This window comes from Desmodus rotundus, chromosome 13 (assembly GCF_022682495.2).
Source record: "Desmodus rotundus isolate HL8 chromosome 13, HLdesRot8A.1, whole genome shotgun sequence".
Taxonomy (NCBI): Eukaryota; Metazoa; Chordata; class Mammalia; order Chiroptera; family Phyllostomidae; genus Desmodus; species Desmodus rotundus.
This window is the reverse complement of record NC_071399.1, coordinates 2,803,047-2,823,060: the sequence shown is the minus strand read 5'-3', so window position 1 is coordinate 2,823,060 and position 20,014 is coordinate 2,803,047. Positions and strand designations below refer to the sequence as shown.

Genomic DNA, 20,014 nt, shown 5'->3' with positions numbered 1-20,014 from the left:
TTGGGTCTCCAACCCTTTGCTCCTGTAGTTACATCTGTAGTGACACACACACACTCTTTGACCGCAAGTGTGTCACAGCACCCGTTACACCCATTGGGCACCCCAGCATTACAGCAGCCACCACCTCCCGGCCGGCCTCCCGCCCTCCATGGCAGAGCAGCCGGTGCCGTGACAGGCCTGCAGAAGCCTTTCATGGGCTGTCTGGAGACCTAGAAAATGCAGCAGTTGCTGGATCAGGAGGGTGGGTCTCTGTCTCCATGGCTTGCAATGCAGCATGAGCATTTCTTGGGTGGATGAGGGTACAGTGAAGATTTAGAGAGGCTCAGGGAGGGCCTCAGACAACTGTGCAGGTCTCTCTTGCAGGCCATAGTGGGTCCCGGGCTTTGAGCTATGGCAGAAAACTTGGAAGGTGCTTACACAGCTAGTAACACCTTTTCCATCCCTTTCAGGGTAGAACAAGCCATTCTGGGGCACCCACGGGGAATCAGAAATGTTTCGTGCACTTGGATGCTTTTCTGTAGACTCGGCCACCCTAAGGACACTCTCCACTGGGCTTCGGGCCTGCAGTGCTCGGTACGTGCTTCAGGAGGGGGACAAGAGACATTCCAGAGGCCAGGCACAGGTGCGGGACCCAGAGTGCAGGGCAGAGCAGGGGCCTTGTGGGTGCCGGTCAGTCTGTAGGGAAGCAACAGCCCTGGGCTCCAGGACCTGCCACCCCTACCCTACCCCTGAACGCTGCATACTCTTCGTGAGCAGAGACTGAATTTAAAGCTATATAACAAGATCACTGAGCTCATCCTCAGTGAGAGGCAGAGTGATAAAAACAAGGACGAGGAACAGCTGGTTCTTCTGTGCTTTGTAAGCCCAATGGCTTTGCTGAGGAAAATGGTATGTGGAATTGATGTAGAAGAAGTTTCTACAGAACGGGGTGAGACTTAATAGGCTCCCTTAGAACAGAGGCTGGGATTTATTTGTCTGTATGTCTGCAAGGTCGAACAGATAGCAAACTCACTATCACCATCCTCACCGTCATTCTCACTCGCCTCCGATTCTGCATCACTGCCATTAGTAATTAAACACTATGGCCCTGGCCGGTGTGGCTCTGTTGGTCAGAACATCGTCCCCTAAGCAAAAGGTTTCTGGTTCCATTCCCAGATGGGATGCATCCAGGAGTCAGCCAATCGATGTTCCTCCCTCTCCTTTCCTCTTTGTCTCTGGAAGCAATGGAAAAGTATCCTTTGGTGAGGATTTAAAAAAAAAGAAAAAAGATTTCTCCTAACATACACTTTCTCAACACCGTGCTCTTAACAGATATAAAATAAATAAATAAGTACTATTGTTACTTCTATGTCCACCACCTACATATTACTGAGCCCTAAGGCCCTGTTTCTCACGGAAACAATTTTATTTCAGGTATATTAAAATTGCTTATGCCTCCCGGAATATACTTGGCCAGAAGCTTGAGATATTGGCCTGTTCCCCTTTCTGTGTCCAGTCCTTTCCTCAGCCACAGGCAGGAGGTCTGAGGGGGCTGCCGTAAGCCTTGTTAGAGAAGGATGGTTATACCTCTCGTCTGTGTCTCTACCTCGAGTGCAAAGGGCACACTCAGTCTTCACTCAGGGTGAATCTCTCAGGGTAGGTTGTGTTTGGGAAGACCAGGGGTGGAGAGGCAACAAGGAGAGCCAGGGGTTGAAATAAAGCCATGGGCACAGGGGCAAGCCCCAAAGACCAGCAATACCAGGTGAGTTTTCTTAGCTCAGAGTAATCCTTACAAGTGGTCCCTACCACTTCTGTTTGAACCCACAGAGCTTCAGCGTGCCTCTCTCATGCCAGCCTCTTAGAACCACTAACTCCTGGAGGACAAAAGCAGAGGAGTCTGGGAGGTACGGAATGATTAAGAAAATGCCCACCTTCCATTACCCCTCTCCTATCAGTGGTGATGCAGAGGTGGTTCCAAACACCTGGAGAGCCTCTGACAGCGTGTCATCTAAATCAGTTTTCGCTTGACCTGGTATGTGGTTGGCACAACCAGAAGAGGTCATTCGGGGGTCAGGCGACTGCACTGCCCGTCACTGACTTTGCCAAGGGGCCCCTTCTTGGTGTGTATTCCCGGGAACTGGGTCTTGTGTGTAGGATTCTCTCAAGCTCGCAGATGCTCTGAAATTACGGAAGGTGTTTACCTGAGACTTGGTTCAAAAGAGAATAAAATGGCAGCAACTGACAATAGTCCTCGTGGGCGATGGTGTCCATAGAGACAGACGGACAGCTGATGGCTTCACTGCAGTGAGCAGCTCCCTAGGACCAGGGGAGTGTCTCTGTTTGGGCAATAAGGACATTTTGATTCCCCATTAAGGATGTCCAGGGACAGAGGGGTTCCCTAGGGGCAGAACGGCCTTCAAAGGAGAACAGAGAGTCCTTGTTATTTTGGATGCTCAGTTCTCCAGGATAATGGAACTGGCAGTTTTGCATGAAAATAATTGTCAAATGGGAACGAAAGTTCATGATATATTGGCACCAAAGTGGAAATTGATCAACAACAATCCTTCAGTTTCAGTTACAATGGAATAGTCAAGGGTGCTACGGCCATTGGCTTAGACAGGGACAGGACATTGTGTCTGTGAACCCTCTCCAGGCTCCAATAACTCCGGTCAAGTCCATTGCCCCCACGTCCGTTCTGAGTCCCACGGGTCTAGATCGGGTTGCAAAAGGTGTCACACTGTTTATTACTTTGCTGGGCACATGTCTGTCTTCGCCACTAAAGTCTGAGCTTCTGTCCCTCTCTGCTCCTCACCGGAGGTGTGGGTCACCTTTGAGTCTCAGATGATCCTCTGTTCAGGGATCGATAGTGCTTGAACACTGCCGCATACATTGTTTGAAAATTTCCAATTCTTAGTGTAAAGAGTTTCCAACTTGAAGGTGGTCGCATGGAGCTGGGAGCACTGATTTTTAGAAACAGTCAGTACGCAGTGTAATCAATTTAGTTCTGCAAACATGGGCTTACATGATCTCCAACGCTGCTTCTAGCTGTAGTGTTTTAGTGTGCTAGGTGTTCTCATACATCTCAGTGTGAGCCTTAGACTTGGTGGCTGAGCAACTGACATGGTGTGTGTGGGTGTGTAAAGGGGGGATGCATGTGTTCATGCGTGTGTTCATACATGCACACATATACAACATGAGAAGGTGGAACTTACAGGGAACCGTTGCAAGCGTGGGAAATGTGGCCCAGCTCCCACTCAGAAAAGCCCATGGGGAGTGAGGTTGGCGGGCAGAACCCTCGTCCATGGATAGGTTCTCCCGTGGGGAATCAGGCCTGCATTGTACCTTAACTGCTATGAGACTTGCTCTTGCTAAAACTCCCTCACCCTGAATTGAGGCAGCAAATGTTTACTGAGTATCTTTGACTTCCTAAAATCTGAGCTAGACCTCCCAAGTATGGAGCATAACCGGTTTGGACCATTTCTCCCTTTACATTGCAAATATCCTTCTTTGATGTATTTAGCGACGTCCTCTCCTTTGTTGTCTGTAAAAGATAACTACCCAAAACAACCCTAGGCATAGTAAATGAGGACCATCTTTGATGGAAGGGGCCTAGAAAAGCAATAAAAGCCTATCCAGGCAGGGGTAGGCTCTCTCTCTAGCCCTCTCACCATCTCTCACTTAGAGAGTGGCCATGCCGTCCCTTTTTCTCCACAGGATTTCATCTAGTACGTGTGTATTTGTATATTGCCGCCACAACACCAGATCCGATGGGCCAGGATCTGCGTCATCTGGAGTTCTGGAACAGGGACCCAGGGCTACGAGCCGCAGTTGTGGTCACCACAGCAACTTGGTAGGACTGCAGGCTCAGCCCAGGTAAGGGTAGACATCACCGAGTGCTTTTTGGGAAGGTCGTAGGGTGTGTTGGATTTCAGAGAAAAAGGGATTCCTTCCAAGGTCACCCTCTCTCTTGCGACCACTTTGCAACTGTACCCTCGTTAGTAAGCAGGAGCCTTGCTCTCTCTCTCAAGCATCTGCTGCAATCTTGCCGGCACGGATCGAGCAGTTAAGAGCCACAAGGGTGCTCGCCACTTGAAAACACCAGTGAGAGGATTAGCTGGACGTGGAGGGGACAGAACACAGGGTTGCCGCCAGCTGCAAGCAAAAGTCCAGGCAACGAGAGGCGCACTGTCAAAACACTCACAAGCCCACCCCCGCGGCACGACCCCAAGTAAGGCTAGGCTTGGGGGAAACAGCAAAGACTTTTCCTTTAATCAGCTTTCCAAACAGCAACTAGTTACAGGGATATTTTTAAAGCATCTCAGTAAATTCTTTCTTTCAAGGCGCCTCTTGCGGTCCTTTCGATTTTGCCTCTTCACTCCATCCACCTGTATAAGGAAAAGCGGATAGTGAATGAGTGTTTTGGTTTCTACCGGACTCCGCAAAAGAATTTAGTGTCAAACAGGTTTTGTATGAGAGCTTTTGGCATTCGCCAAGCTCCCAAGACAGAAGGCACTTCCTCCCCTCTGCCCGAGAAATCAGGTGTTCCCACGTGAGTCGGAACCTTGTGAGGGTGTCTCGGATCAATTTTTTGAGACATGCAGGGGCCTTATGGGGACCTCCAACATCACCTAATCTAACTTCTGGCTCATCCGGGGAAGCCTGATAGAAAGGTTGGTCATCTAGCGCTTCAAGCCCCACCCTCACGGTTGTAAACGCTGGGGGAGGACGTGAGACCCATAAGCAGGGTTAGGGTACTGGGAAAGTCTGGCGCCCCTCTCCTTGACAGTCTTTCACCAACAGCATATTTTCACAAACTACCCTCTCCTCACTAGCTAGACGTAAGATTTAAAGTTGCAGGCGGAGTAAAAAGCAAAACAAACCGGATTTATAAACGCCGAGTTTGCGGCGGGAGGGATTTCAGAAAAGGTTCTTTTATTTGTTTAAAAATATTTCTTTAAAGGTTTCTACGAATCCTCTACCGTGGGGAATGGTCTCTCTAAGGAACAGGAGCAATGTTTTCGGGTAATTCAGCAGCTTTTTAAGGCTGCTGGATGTCTCCCAGATAAGGGATCTTTACATTTTGGAATATAGGGAAAAGCAGGCCACAGCAGCCCGCATAGTCGGGAAAAGCTTGGACAAACAGAGGAAGGGCCCTAGCGCGCCAGCTAGGCCCTTCTTGCAGTTCGCCACAGCGGCAGCGAGCAACACGGCCTCACCCAGTGAGCTTAGCCCCAGGGGCAGGTGTGCTCTGGCTCACAGCAGAGCCCTAGCGACAGAGCACGCACGCTCTCCGAGCTTCCGGACCAGGTTTTTCTGCCAAGGACGAGTGGGGGTGGAGGAGGCGTTGGTCCCCCTTGCCTCCTTTGTCAGCGCCCAGCGCCGCCATGATCCTGACCTGCGGGGGCCACCCTGGGGCTGCGGTTCCCCATAGCACCGGGCCTCCGGGGGCGCCTAGCAGCAGACTTATAACTGGCGCAGACTGCATGTCTCCTAGGGGAGGCCCCAGCATGTTGTTTTGAAAAAGGGATTTCTATTTTGTTTACATTTCGATAACTAGAATGGGGACATTTCTCAACCCTGGCACAGGGGTGAACGACCACAGCACTCAGTCATCCGCTCTGGGCCAGGAGGGGGGGAAGGTGAAGGCCATGTTGGGGGGCTAGCGCTCAGATCGGCGCAGGCAGTGGCATGCAGCTCAGGGTCGGACCTGGGAGTCTGGAGCTCAGATCTCTGAGTGGGGTGCACCCAGGAAGGATGCTTAAGATTCTAGGGAAGGCGTACTCTGTGCCACGGGATCAGACACGTGGGGGAGGCACCTGCGGCCAGGGCTCAGACTTTGGAGCAGGAAACGTGGACCAGGAGGGGCGAGGGCAGCCAGGGTGCCCGGCGAAGCAAGTCAGAGCCCGGCTGGTCCTCCTACTACCGAGGAGACACAGCCTGGGTGGCGCCGGTTTCTGAGCATGCTCGGGAGTCCACCGCAAACGCAGAGGAAGTGGAGCCTGGAGCCAACCCCTGCTGCCATTGGAGCGCAGACCACCGGAACCGGAAGTGGAAACGGCTGCCCAGCCTCCTCGTCTTAATTTCCTCCTTACTGCGCCTGCCTGGCTTTCAAGTCCCCGAGAGGAAGGTACCTGACCGGGAGCTCTGGCAAATGCAGTGTGCGGGTCCGCGCGCAAGGTCGCAGAGTGGACTGCGGACGGGGGCTTGGAGCCAGAAAGGCTGGAAAATCGGTACTCGTGCCGCTGGGGGAAGGGGGGTTGGAACTCCGGGAGTGGGAGGAGGGAACAGAGCAGTCTGAGAGTGAGCGAGGAGGAAGACAGGCATCTAGGAGACTTAGGTCCTAGCGTGCAAAAGAGGGAGAAAGGAAGGAGACGGATCGCCCTGCCGCGCTTCTCAGAAAGAGCCGAGAGGGCCGATACTCCCCACCCTACCCCAACCCCCGCCACCCCAGATCACTGGGGTTGGTCCTGGAATCGTCCTCAAGAGACCAGTGACGAGGCCGTGCCTAAGCGGTCCCTGGTCTCTTTACTGAGACAGATTCCAGGAGCGTGATGCAGGCAGAAGACATTTCTGGCGGCTGTGAAGCGATTACGGTCCAAAACCAGTGGGGACAGAAAATGCATACGACATTCCAAGTCGTTTGGCAGTGAAAGACAGAGGAAGGAAGGAAGGGAAGGGAAGGGAAAAGGCTTAAATACATTTAGATTCTCAAAGGCCATTCCTTTTGCCCGAGTCCATTGATGAGGAATTTGTGGCCAACGCACAGAACCTGGGCTCGTTTTCTGATTGCAGCACTTATTTCAGCTGCGCATCTCGCATAATTTTCAGGAAAAAAGTATTCAGCACCAGGAAGATAGGTCGCAATATCAAACATTTTAGAAACATTTTTATTTATGTTAAAACCATTTACCAGGATTTTGTGTTTTAGTTTTTTTCTTTATTACGTACGTGTCTACGGGAAGCAAGCCTGATTGACTAGGGAAGGAAATTCTCTAGGGCAGAGCTGTGGGGTGTTCCTCTTGGGTTCTGGAGGGTGATTGAGTATAAACCGTCTATAATGAAAGTGGCCTGTGGAAGGTATTTTTCTCTGCCTGAAAGACATTTTTCTCTGGACTCCAAATCCTGGCAAAGCAGGGCAAAGGCTAGCCTCAGTTTGCCATGACCATTGAGCAGAATGTCACAGGACCACAGGGGCTTGGGGAGGCCTGCAGGGTTTTGCTTTGTTATATATTGGCCCTTGTTGTCTGTCCACATCTAGCCCACTCTTTCCTGGACATGCTGAGCACCCAGACCAGAAAGCACACAGATGTAAGTGAGCCGGTAACTGTAGGGTCTCCCTGAGCTGGGGTCTCCTCATCTGCAATGAGGGGTCACTGATAGGCCTTACCTGACAATTCTGACTGTGGTGGCCAGAAGGAGGATGCTACTCCACCTACGGCCAGCTTGAGTTTTGGTGTGGGCCAGTTTCTTTATAGAACTTGACATTCTAGATCAGACTTGGAAATATTCTAGATAATTCCTGTTGATGAAGGGGAGGAGGAGGAGGAGTATGTGACAGGGTGATGCTGAGGCAGCCACAGTGAGTGTCCAGCAGATGGACGGTCCGTTTTCTGCACAGTTCAGTCTCCCTGGATTACAGGCACCAGACTCTCAGAAGAGAAGGCCCAAACTCACACGTGTGTTTGAAGCCAGGACTATAACTTTAAATTCAAGTGGGCCATAGTCCTCCCTTTCCAATCTACCTATTTAACCTATTAATTCACTATCTCACTTTCTCAATAAATAGTCAATAGGCCCCATAGCAGGCACTGTGGGTGCACAGGTGACAAGATGAAGCGCCTTCCCTCCAGAAGCTCCCATCCCGGTGATGGCATTTCCCTGTAGCCTCGAGAACTGCACTGACCGCTTCGGAGAATCCAGAACATGGAGGTCCAAGAGCAAAGTTCCAGAGAGGCTCAGTGCATGGAGGTCACAGCCACCAGAGCCTCCCCACCCTTTTCATTTTTGTGGCCACAGTGTGTAGTGTTTACTTTTTCATCCTCTTTTTGCAGCAAAATGGTGTCAGTTCAGCTCTGCAGCCCCCAATCTTTACTTCAAAGGAAAGGCATTCCACCTCACAGCGGCCATCCATCTTTTCACAACGTATTTGCCTTTGAATTCCTCCCCTGGCTGAGTGGAGAAAGCAAGTAGTCTTCAGTTATCCAGCAATTAATTGCCAAAAGACCAAGTCATATCACCCAGACCAAATGCATAATCCCCCCGTTATGAATCTCCTGGAGGCAGAGAATAAGTCTCAAAGAAGCAGACGTCACCTGAGCAGTTGTGCCCTGACTTGATGTTCACTCAGGAAAACCAAACAACAACAAAAAAAGAGTTCCCTCTCTCACAATCATTTCTAATACACAGGAAATAGAATGTTCCTTCCTAGGAGGGAAATAATATACTTTCTGGTTTTAATAAACAATTCTTTCCAATAAATGGTTTCTTTTAACATCTGCAAATTCATAGTCCCTGATATGTAGCAAAAGGTAAAGCCCGTGCCGTTTACACTGCAGGCTGGTCAATGATGAGCAGTGTGCGTTGGCATGTGGTTGTGGAGTTTCACAGCTTGGGATCCACAGACAGAAGGAATGTGGTACTGAGGTTACCCTCCCAAGGAGTAATGTTTACTATGTTCGTTCTTGGAAAGAGAAATTGGGGAGGGAAAGGTGCGTATTAGCTGTTATATACCTGAGGCATCACCACGCTGAAGGGACATTAAGCTCATTCATGTCCAAGTCAGGACTCAGATCAAAGGAAAGAAATTGTGAAGACTTAGATTTCTACCCAAAGTAGAAAGATTTAAACAATCCAAAGTCGAAAACTGGGGTATTGTGAGTTATAGATCATTAAAATGTATCAGGCATCTGCGCAGTTGCCTGACACGAGACATGCATGAGGTGACTTGGGGCAGATGATGAGAACAATAGTGACAAGCACAGTGAAAACAAGACCTAATGACAGTTAATTCCATCAGAGCACAGAGCACGTGCCTGGCACTGTTTCAGCAGTTCACATAAACAGAGAGGTTGTCAGACTGTCCCCAAGCAGTTGTCTTTCCCTTTACACTTTTGGTAATAGGTCCTGTGCGCTTTGGCTGGGCTCGTGGATACTTAGCTGAAGACATCAGTGCCTGTCTCTCCGTTTCTGTATGGACCAATGATGTACAAGTGAAAAGATGTGAGCTGCTTTTCTGTGGTCTTTTTCATCATGTTCTTTACTTACCTTTTAGCTTCTCCTGTAGAGCATCTTTAAAAGCAGACAAACAGTCACACATTTAGGATGGCGAAGTTGGCCTTCCTCCCTAGGGCCAACTTGACTTGAAGGACACAGCTTCGTCAGCTTGCCTATTTTTGGACTTTGACGTGAGAGGGAAATAAACTCTCTTTTTTTCAGCCACTCTACCTTGTTAAGACCAGTTGGCCTCTAATTAATATAACAAGTGTATTAACCTTACAAACAACCCTATTGCCCTTACCATTTATAGAAGGGAGATTATGGGACAGAGTCATACAGCTTATGAGGACTGCGAGTGAGGTCGACCTCAAATACCTCGGCCTAATTGTTTGTTTGTATTACCTTGTATGTTGATCATTAAACTCACTTCCACCTCTGAGAGTCTCTGGTCACTGCAGTGGTGGCCGTGGTCCTGCTGTGTGCCACACTGTCCTTACTGCGGAGACTCATGTGTCTGAGCTGAGTGAGGGGTAGGGAGCTCTTGGGGACCTGTGTCCTGATGAAAGGGGGTGGAGAGGACAGTGCTTCCCCTCCCTGGACCCAGTCTGTGACCTCCAAGGAAAGAGACTGCAGAAGAAGCTAAGTGACTTGATTCTACAAGTGAGACTTGGAAATGCGGGGGCATCACTCTCAGCTCCGGTCTTCCTTCTCTCCTGGCTGCTTGCAAAATTGCGATGCTAATAACTGCCACCCAGGAAGCCCTTCCCAACCCCCCAGTGAGGACCCCGCTTCCACATCACAGCTTCTCTCTGAACCTGGCATCGTATATGGGACTTACGAGAACCGTTCAGTGTTACAGTTCTTTGTGCATCTTCCCATCCTATACATTCACTTTCTACATTTTAAATGTATCAACAGTTTTAAATGTTTCTACAGTTTGAATGCCTATTTACTATTACCCATTTCTGACCAACACAGAAATAATAGACCAATAAAATTCAAGCAAATTAAAGGCAAAAGCCATGCTCTACTTCCATTTTTATTTCCATTTTACCTGTCTTTGTTATGGTTCCCAGTACAGTTTCCCATAAGTGGTAGGCACACATTCAGTATCTATTGGTTTGTTATGCCTCCTGAGACCCAAATGCGCAGTAAATAAGTGTAGATAGAAATCCGGGAACCATGGAGAGTCCTGTAGGGAGCGGCTTTGTAACAGGAGTGAAGGACAGTTGAGCAGGGCAGGACAGAAAATGTTCTCAGGGTTGGATTCCAGGTCTTACGGAACAGACAGAGACCATTGCAAAGGTCTCTAGAACTTAAAAGCAAACTAATCAAGGTGTTAGTGCATTAAATGATGTAATTTTCCATGGGTGTGTGAGAGCTAGAAAGAAAGTCCAAAATAATCTAAGATTAGGAGCTTTGGACAAATTAGTGAGACATGGGAAAAAATAGACTGTTAAGAACCTACTGCCATAAGTTCCTTGAAGCTACAAAGGCCGTAGTTCCTTAAGTTGCCAAGTGTGTTTGGAATTTGCCTCCGAGAGCTTCTCTGGGTTTGCAGCAATCACTTTGGCAGACACTGGAGCTGGGTGGAAGGCTGCAGAGGAGGAAAGGGCCCTGAACGGAAAGGAGTCTGAACCCTTTGCAGAGCTTTCGGGGCAATTAACTAGATTCTCTCTGGTTAGAGACGGTCTGGGCCCGTGTGGTCCCATCGTTCTGAGTCTGACCTCAGGGAAGGATTTCCAGTAACTGGTCCCTCATGGGTCCTTTTTAAAATAAGGGGTAAGACGTGCACTTTTCTAAAAGCCGCACTTTCTTCTAAAAAGACAGATCCTGAACAGTCTGTCATTCTTACATTTATAAGAATTTCCTCCTTACCTGAGAAGATCTGAGCAAGAAGAAGGAGGCCAGCAATGGTTAAGGGGAAGATTCTCATGGCGCCAGGCGTCAGTGGAGAGAGGGCGAGGGAGGTGCTGGCACTGGAACTCAGCTCTTTGAACAAGAAAGTTGATTAAAACAACTTCCACAGCTCCGCAGGGGTGAGAAGTAACTTGGGCTTGTAGTGTTTATTAAGAATCAACTATGCTCCATGCCCCATTAAATACTGCGTGGGCTGGCGAATCAGATTTGACCTGCTAGCACTAATGGGCGAGAACGGCAGAGAACACTGTCTTCCTGCCTGGAATACTCCAGTCTGCGTCTCTTCCTGGACGTCCCCTATTTTGTCTTCAAGCCCCAACTCAAGTACCACTACCTCTATAAAATCTATAACCACTGCTTCTTTTCTTCTTACCTAGGATTTCACACACAACTTACCCTCTTATAAAATTCACAGAGCAGTTACTAATCGGTGCTGGGAGTAATTACTGTTTAGAAAGTGGCCAATGCTGGGCCACTGGCTTACCTGCACCCCTCTCAAGCTGCTGGGGCAGGAACACTGCCCCCTCCTGGCGGAGGATGGAAATGACAGTGGGGTTGGCCAGGTGCCATATGAGACACACACACTGTAGCAAAGACAAAAGAGCCTTCTTTGGGCCTGAAACAGGGAAAAATATTTCCACACAAGCTGATAATCTTGGTCGAGGCTGTGTGAGCTCTTCCCTGTCCGTAAGGAAGTGTCCCAAGTCACAAACCGATTCTTGAGTAGCTAACTAGAGGTCAAAGGGCTGCACCCATGAGAAAGCCCTTCCCACCTAAAATGATGCAAGAAAACATTATTAACACCTGTCTGCCTAAACAGTCAACAGCTTCCATAAAAATGGAAAAGTTCTTTCCAAACTTCAACTTACCAAAATTGACACATGAATTAGCAGAAAATGTGAATATCTCTTTATCTTTTTAAGAAATGGAATTTTTATTAATAAGAGGATGGCTTCTGCTTAGGATGTACAAAGATGGAAAGAATGCATTCCCACATCAACCAAACACACACCAAAATGCAGGGTGGGCTGCAAATACTCAGTTTCTGGAACTCACCAGAAAGCTGAGCCACCGGTGGCTTATGCTCCTCACATCTAAGATTAAGGGGGAAGCTCCAAGAAAAATAAGACATGAGCACTCACTTGCCTGAGGTAAATTCCACCAGACACTGGTGAAACGATTCAGGTAAGTCTGTGAGGAATTGCTGAGAGCAAGAGTAAACTAGAAAGAGAACAGGGAACACCTTTGACATCCAAGTTCTTTCTCACGGACCTCACCCGGTGCTCACACAAAACAACAGACTGAACAGATCGCCTGAAAAAAACACCCCCCTCCGTGTAGGCTGGGGTGAGGGGAACAGTAAGTAGCCACAGTGAGACAGGCACAAAATTCTGCCAGAATCCTTTTCCCATATTGGAAAAAATAGCCTTACCATTCAGTGGGAAGGAACAAACGCTCTTTCCTAGTGCTTTAAGGGCAAACGTGCAGCCCCTGTAAAAAAAAAGAAACAAAATCAGGCTGGGGAAAGGAGATTTAAAACCACCACCACCACCAGACCTCCGTCACTGGCCAAAGGAAAGGCGCACAGAGGGGGTCCGTGACCACTGGGTGTGAGGGGGATCACTGGGAAGGGGTGAAGCAAACTTCTCATCCGAAAAAACATGCCAGCCAGAAGAAAATGGAGTAGCATTTTCAGAATTCATCAGAGAAGCCATCTGATGCTCGGTTTCTCATGGTAAGACGTGTTCTCTTACACTAGTTCATTCTCCTGTTCGAGGTCTATTCAGACTTTTTGTTTTGCTTATTCTTCAGTCAGTGTTGGTATTTATGTTGAAGGGACCAACATTTGCCATCTCGGAGTTGCTTTTTTAATATGCTGGTTTTGAGCTGTTTATGACGAAACAGACTCGGAAAGAACTTTTGACCCTCCCCGCTTTCCTGCCCAAGAGATTCAGACAGAAAAACCTGCTTCCGGAAGGGAATCTTAAGACACCTTATCTAAGTTGAAATAAGTGTGGTAAGCAAGAATTTTCAGGCAGGGGCCTGTTGGCTACATCCTCCCAGTGTCCCATTGCTTTCTTGCTGTTTTGTTCCCTTGCTCTTCAACTACCTGTCAGTCACCCACTCTCACCCCTGAGATCTGACACTCTCTTGCCGCCTTTTCTCCTTCCTCCGTATTGCTTCAAACTCAGCATTGCCTCACTGCCTTTGGAATTTTCATGGGCACATATTAAAATTTTGATTTTCTCCTGTTAATTGGCCTCTGCTAGTCTGATTATTAGCCCAGCCAGAAGAGATTAGAAGGTGGGTGGAAAAGTAGTCATATTTTCTAGGCCCCCCATATGTTTTCCTAGAACTATCTGCATTTCCTCTAAGTTATATAAAATGCCACCATTCCCTTGTTTGTAGCAATCCCTTGTGATACTTTTTATTTCTGTGAGGTCAGTAGTAATGGTCTCTCATTTCTGGTTTCAGTCATTTGAGTGTTCTCTCTCTTTTTTCCTTGGTCAGTCTAGCTACAGGTGTGTCTATCGTGTTCATCATTTAAAAAGAAAGGAAAAGGCTTTGGGTTTTGGTGATTTTCTTTATTGTTTTTTAGTCTCCACTTCATTTATTTCCACTCTACTCTCTATTATGTCCTTCAGACTGAGCGATCCAGTCTGGGTCGCGGCTCAGAGGACCGGTACTTTGGAACTTTGTTGTGTGAAGCTTCACATTGCGTTTCCTAAGGCAAAAGGTACACAGTCAACCCTTCAGGTACATTCCATGCTGAACGTGTTGAAGTGGCTCCGATGTTTTCATTCACTGGCACACAAAAGACAAAGGTGGGCATGGCATTAACTGAGGTGGTGCGAGCTGTTTTATAAGTGCATCACAAGTGCCACAATCAGGACATGACCATCTGTCGGTCCACCAAGCAGTGTGTGGAAAAAGCCGTTTATTGTGCCCCGCGGAATCATCACTCCCCATCACCAACGTGCTCCTGTTTTGTGAGAACCATTACACGCGGGTAGACACACTCTGCGTGGCAGTGCGGTGTGCATCCTGGGCTGGCTCGGCTATGACCTTGAGGAAATGCCTTGGGGTCTCAATACTTCCAACGTAGAAAGAAATACAATACACTTCTTACAGTGATCATGTGTCATGTGAGGAGTGTGTGGGAACTTTCATCACTCATCAGACATGCTCCAAATATTGTAGATCGTGGTAGTGTCTGACTGAAACTCTGGAGACACGCACGTCCCCAGGCTGTTAGGTAACCACGCATGTCTGGGGTTTTTCATGATCATCTTTAAAAATAAGCAAAGACACATAACAAGGGGAAAGAGGAAGGAGAAGGACCCTGACACTCATGCATTGGGTGGCTTTGTTAAGCCACAGAACTTCTCTTCACCTTCTTCGAATATCCAGTCCTGCTTCCGGGGCTGAGGTCTGGCTCAGTCGATCCTCCGGCGGCAGCAGAAGAAGTTCAGCTTGCAGATGCCAACCACCTTCTCGTCCTCCGTGCACATCCGTCTGCACTTGCCCCGGCCCAGTCTGCATGACTCACAAGCCGCAAACTCACCTGCACCGAGAAAGAGCTGCTCCTGTGCCTTTCTTGGGGCTCTGGGAATGGGGACAAGGTCAGGGGCCACCAAGGGGAGGGGGTGTAGTTAGTATCAGCCTTAATTTTTCTCACTCTGAAATTCTGTCTGAACACTTTTCAATTCTGTTTGCAGTTCCTGAATAACATTACTTTTTTATTTTGTGTATAATATGCTTAATTCCTGTATGAGTCCACCAAAAAACACAAACAAAAACAAAAATGCATGGGCTCTCCATTAAGAACAGCTCTTCTCTAAGAGGGGGAGTTTTCACTGAATGGTTCTAGATCACTCCTTTATTGGACCTTCTTCAACCACTGACATGCATTTGTCTCATGCTTCACTGGATTGGGGAAGGAGCCTGTAAGAGGTGGACAAGCAGGTCCCCAGGTCAATGCTCATCAGCCAGTCCAAGCTTAATCCTGTGACCTAGGTTGAGAGGTCGCCATGAGCTAATGAGAGGAGCCAACAGGTCCAAATCTCTGTGGCCAAGATTAAAATCCAGTCACACAGAGATTTCCCTGGGAAATAGAAAATCCAAGTAGGATGCTGGGAATAGGAGGAAGAAAAGTGAAGCATTAGTGAAGTTCAGGCAGTTCTATCTTCACTGCTATCTCCATCGCTCGCTTGTCTCTGGAAGTGAGAGGGAGCTGACTGGCCAGAGTCCCTAAAGGAAAATCAGAACACGCAGGACTGAACTTACCTCCTGGGAAGGGCTGGGAATATTCGAGTCCTGCTGGGCACCCTTAATCAGAACAAAGCACATTTTGGAAATCAAGATCAATGCAGGGAATAGCACTGTATAAAACAGTATCCCCAATCCCACAGAGCTTCTGTCAGGGAGAGCCGGCATAGGGCTTGCAGATTGATTCTACTCCTGGTAACCAGGGAGAAGTGTTTTTTTTTTAAAAAAAGGAATAGCTGTTTGCTCTTAGAAAATTCCACAGCAAGTTCAAGACTTTCCCATGCAAAGCACAGCAGGGAGCTGACCATTCCTCTCAGTTTTAGGGTGGCACAGAGAAGAATCATCAAACCTTATGCTCTGCCATCAAATTCCCACCCATTCCCATTTACCTGGTGGACATTGAACCAACATGAAGAAAAAGACAAAGACAAAATACAACAGCTTCCTGTGCGGGGACATGGCTGACAAAGACTCTTCAGAACAAGGGCGCAGGGCCTCTTTGAGAGGACAAGCAGCTCACTTATATTTGACAGCAATGTGGTCTCCTCCTGGTCAGTGAAGTGAATCAACAAAGAGAGCACACTTACATGCTCCATTTCCCAAGTTCAAGGGCGGTCATGATGGATAATAGCCCTTGGCCTCCCTCAAGCCTTACATTGTGGGGGACCTGCCTGGGGGAGTGGAAGGGACACCAGGCCAGCAGTTGGAAGACCAGGGCACATGAAGCAGTGCCCTGCTCTCCAGGAAGTAGGAATGTCACCCTCCTTTACCGACAGAGAGCCCACTGCCTCTCCAGACTGCTGTTCGACTCTACTGTGATGACGAGACAAACGTGGTCAGAACATCTGGAGGGCAGAGAGGGAGGCCTGGCCCGAGCCCGGCAAGGTGAACTGTGCCTGTCCCACCTTTCGTTTCTATTGCTTGTACCTGTCCCACAGAGAAAGGAGGGAAAGCAACCAAGGTAGCCTGAGTCCCTGAGCCTGTAGCAACATCACGCACGAACACCACATCCTTCGTGTTCACTAAGAACATGGTGTCAGAAGCCGTAGTCACGTCACTGTACCCCCAAATCAGTCCCATCCCGTTGCCCATGCCTGCACAATGCTGCATCCTTCGTTTCTGGAATAAAAAACAGGGTGATTTACAAATGTAGACTTGGACATCAGACAGATTGACTTTTTAATTACCTAACTTTGAACAAGTCACTTAATTTTTTTGAACCTCACTTTCCTCACCCTTAAAATGAGGATGTAAAAATGATAATGTCCTTCATAGGATATTGGAGGGAATTATCTGAGATCATGTGATGTGCTTATCAGAGTGCCTGGCTGTTTCAACTAGGACTCCACTCACTTTTCTCTCTATCCAGCATGGAGCCCAACTGCTCTGTAAACTGCTTTGCAGGTCCACTAATTCCTGAGGAAGCTTTACTGGAGTAGAGAAATCAACAGAGCCGATCGCTGGGTTTGATTCCCTGCTTTGCCAGAGGTTCAGCCTCAGGAACACATGCTAATATGTGTGTGCTAGGGGTAGAGAGGAGCCCAATGCTTTTCCGCATGTAGGCATTTGTAGCGACCTGGAGCCAGCCGACACGATGAATGTGGTCACACAGCCCTTCCCCGCCTTGGAGCTCACTACTCTGCACTCACTGCGTGGAAATTCTCGAGTTTACCTTCAATGATCTGCTTTGTGATGAAGGCTGATGGGACCAGGAGCACGCTGGGGCCTTGGAGCTTGGCTACCATATGTTCCTGTGGTCCTTCCATCCTCACCTTCCTGGGCGGGCTCCCACCCTGTTTCTGGGCCCACATGGCCTCCTCCTTTCTACTTCCTCCCAGGAACAGCTACCACCATTATCTATCCCGGCTGGGACCTGGGTGTCAGGACACAGCAGGGCCTTGATCTAGCCCTCCCTGAGACAGCAGGGCCAGAGCAGGTGTGAGCCTCTCCCTACCCTCAGTTCAGTACTGCTGCCTCACAGGCTGGGCTATCCTTGGGGGCCGCCCTGTCACCATGGTCGAGGTGGCAAGCCCATGGGAAGGAAAATGCCTGGCCTGACTTTCTCTGGGGCAGGGCACACTGGTCCAGCAGCAGCTGGCAGGAGGGGACAATTCAGTAGGCAGTGGGGCCCCACCTATATGCAGAGTGACAACATGGGCCCCCCTCCCAGACACCTATGAGGGTCTGCAAGTGTTCCTCAAGTATCCTCGGGCCGAAGGGAGTGGGACATTAAATAGCACATAAAAAATATCTAGAGGAGGGGAGAAAACTTTCTGGGGGGACGGCATCTTTCCCCTGCTTTTGGAGCACGAGACCGTGAAGTTTCACTCTGCACTAGGCCCAGAAAATTATGTAGCTGCTCTTTACTGGGGCTGGACTTTCAGTCTCAGAAAAGTAAGATGGCTGTGGGTGTCTTGAAGCTGCCTGGCTATAAAGACTTGTCCCCACAAGGCCTCTTTGTTCGGTCACTGGCCACACCTGTGCCCTGGAGGTTGTTCCTTGCAGTGTTTACTTCTTTAGCTCAGAGCAACCTGGGTTGTGGTTCCAAACTCAAACTCTTCCATGTCCAATTGCTTTGAGTGTAGAGCAAATAAGCATTTGTTTAGCCATTTAGGGGCTGCCTGCTTTGCCTACGCCCCAAAACTGCACCTGTTCTGTGCAAACCAACCCTGTAGCCGTGGAAGACTCTTGACTGCTGCCACCTCTGAGTTCTCTGACCTCCAGCTCCCACCTTGCTGCTGAGCACCATCGGCTGCACACCTGAGCCCAGACTCTGCTGGGCCTTCCCTTGGCCTTTGGTTGATGGCCTCGGCTCACTGTTTCTAGGAGGTGCCCTCCTGAAGGGGCTGCTCCCCCCATGCAAACCCAATCACGCTTGCTGTGTGACCTCCTCCCGCTTGGTCAGCCCCCAGCCCTGGAACTCACCACACTCCTGTCCAGAGCCTTCACTCATCAAACTAACCTTCCTCTCCATGGCGAGGTGTGAACAGGAGGATTGCAGTGCTGTGCTTCCTTCAGGAGGGGGAGGTGGCTCTTTGTGTGAGCTCTGACCCTCTACATTGTGACCCGATGCTTGTGCCACACCCCTCCCCCCCATACACATACATAATTCTAACATTGCAATCCTGACTTCCACAGTGATGGTGTTAGGACTTGGGGCCTTTGGGAGGTGACCAGGTGATACTACCTCAGCAATGGGATTCCTATCAGGCCCTGATAAGAGAGACCCCAGAGAGATTCCTGTCCCCTTGGGCCACGGGAGGACAGAAGGAACAGTTGCAGTCTGCAACCTGGAAGCCTGGCCCCCCGATCTTGTACCCGCAGCCTCTGGAACTATGAGACACAGGTGTTTGGTGTTTATAAGCCGCTGGTGTCTGTTTTGTTCCAGCAGCCAGAACAGACTGAGACAGTGGTCTTCCTGGTTTACAATAGAAGTCACGGGAAATCCTACCATGAAGGGGCATGTCCGTCGCCTGGGGAGCCATCACTGGTGCCGGGAGTCCAACTGTATCAGGTTTGCAGCCCTCGCTTGCTGTCGGAGACCCACTTTGTGACAGGGGAGATCGGTGAGCCACTGAGGTAATAAGGGAGATAACTGAAGCCGCGTATAACTGAGACTGTCTGGGGTTTGTCTTTTCCTGTATATTTAACCCATTTTAGTGAGGTCTGGAAGGGAATAGAGAAAATCTGTTTTTTCAGCCTATCATCCTTAACTGGATTGGAATCCATATGCACAGAAAGTGCTTGACGAAAGTGTCATGGCGACAACCAAGGCTGAAGATAGATGGGGTGGATAGTCCATAACAGGCTTTTCAAGTGAAAATGGTCAGTTTGGAATGATTTCAGATTTCCTGAAAAGTTGCAAAGATAGCACCGAGTTCTCATGTTCCCTCCCCCACCCACCCCTAACGTAACATCCACGTTAATAATTATTAATGTTAATAACCGTGGTACCTGTTCTTATGTGAGATTTTGAAGGATACTTAGGTTTATATACATATTTCACAGTTAAAATACTATATATACACACACCCCCACACAAAATCTCAGTCAAGCATCCACTAAGTTCTCGACTATCCAGGGAGCCATTTGAGAATTAACTGAGGTGATGCATGTGGCATGTAAAGTGTGCAGCACACGGGAGGAGTCACCTTTGTGAAAAGAAATGGTGACGAGAATGCTCAGTGAAGCATCACTGAGTGGGCACAGCTCATATACACCGCGGCTGGCACGCAGACTCCCCTGAGCCCTGGGCACCCCCTGCACCAATGCCTTGTGGCATCTTCGTACACGGGAGTCCACTGAGGAGAAGAAGGCGCATAGGCAGGGTCAGGAATCCCTGCTGCCAGGTTCCAGCTCTTGTGTTCCTGCTGACTGACGCACATGTGTAGGCTTGCTTGTCAGTGCACACCCCCCTCTATCCTCCCTCCATCCCCTCTTTCTGGTTTGGGAACTTTCCAGAATAAATCAAACAAATAAAAAACCCCTGCTGAGCTGCTGACTGACACCCACTGAGGTCTGTGGGCTCTATGCAGCCGAACGCAGAGACACCCCGGACACGCCTCAGCGATCAAGACAGTGCTGGCCAGAAAGATGTATAAATGTGGGTCTGCCTCCCTGTCTCGTGCAC

At 49.0% G+C, this 20,014-nt stretch overlaps 2 protein-coding genes across 2 annotated transcripts; both read right to left on the bottom strand.

Annotated features, from left to right (window-relative positions):
- Positions 1 to 8,005: 8,005 nt before the first annotated feature.
- LOC128779858 (beta-defensin 107A-like) lies at positions 8,006 to 12,968 on the bottom strand. Its single transcript, XM_053916694.1, has 4 exons — positions 12,960 to 12,968; positions 11,600 to 11,699; positions 11,074 to 11,187; positions 8,006 to 8,148 (listed from the first exon to the last, which is right to left on the bottom strand). The coding sequence occupies exons 1-4, from the start codon at positions 12,966 to 12,968 to the stop codon at positions 8,006 to 8,008; spliced, it is 366 nt and encodes a 121-aa protein (XP_053772669.1).
- Positions 12,969 to 14,552: 1,584 nt separating this feature from the next.
- LOC128779857 (beta-defensin 105-like) lies at positions 14,553 to 15,843 on the bottom strand. Its single transcript, XM_053916693.1, has 3 exons — positions 15,774 to 15,843; positions 15,403 to 15,444; positions 14,553 to 14,680 (listed from the first exon to the last, which is right to left on the bottom strand). Exons 1-3 carry the CDS (start codon positions 15,841 to 15,843, stop codon positions 14,553 to 14,555), a joined length of 240 nt encoding a protein of 79 aa, XP_053772668.1.
- Positions 15,844 to 20,014: the final 4,171 nt, after the last annotated feature.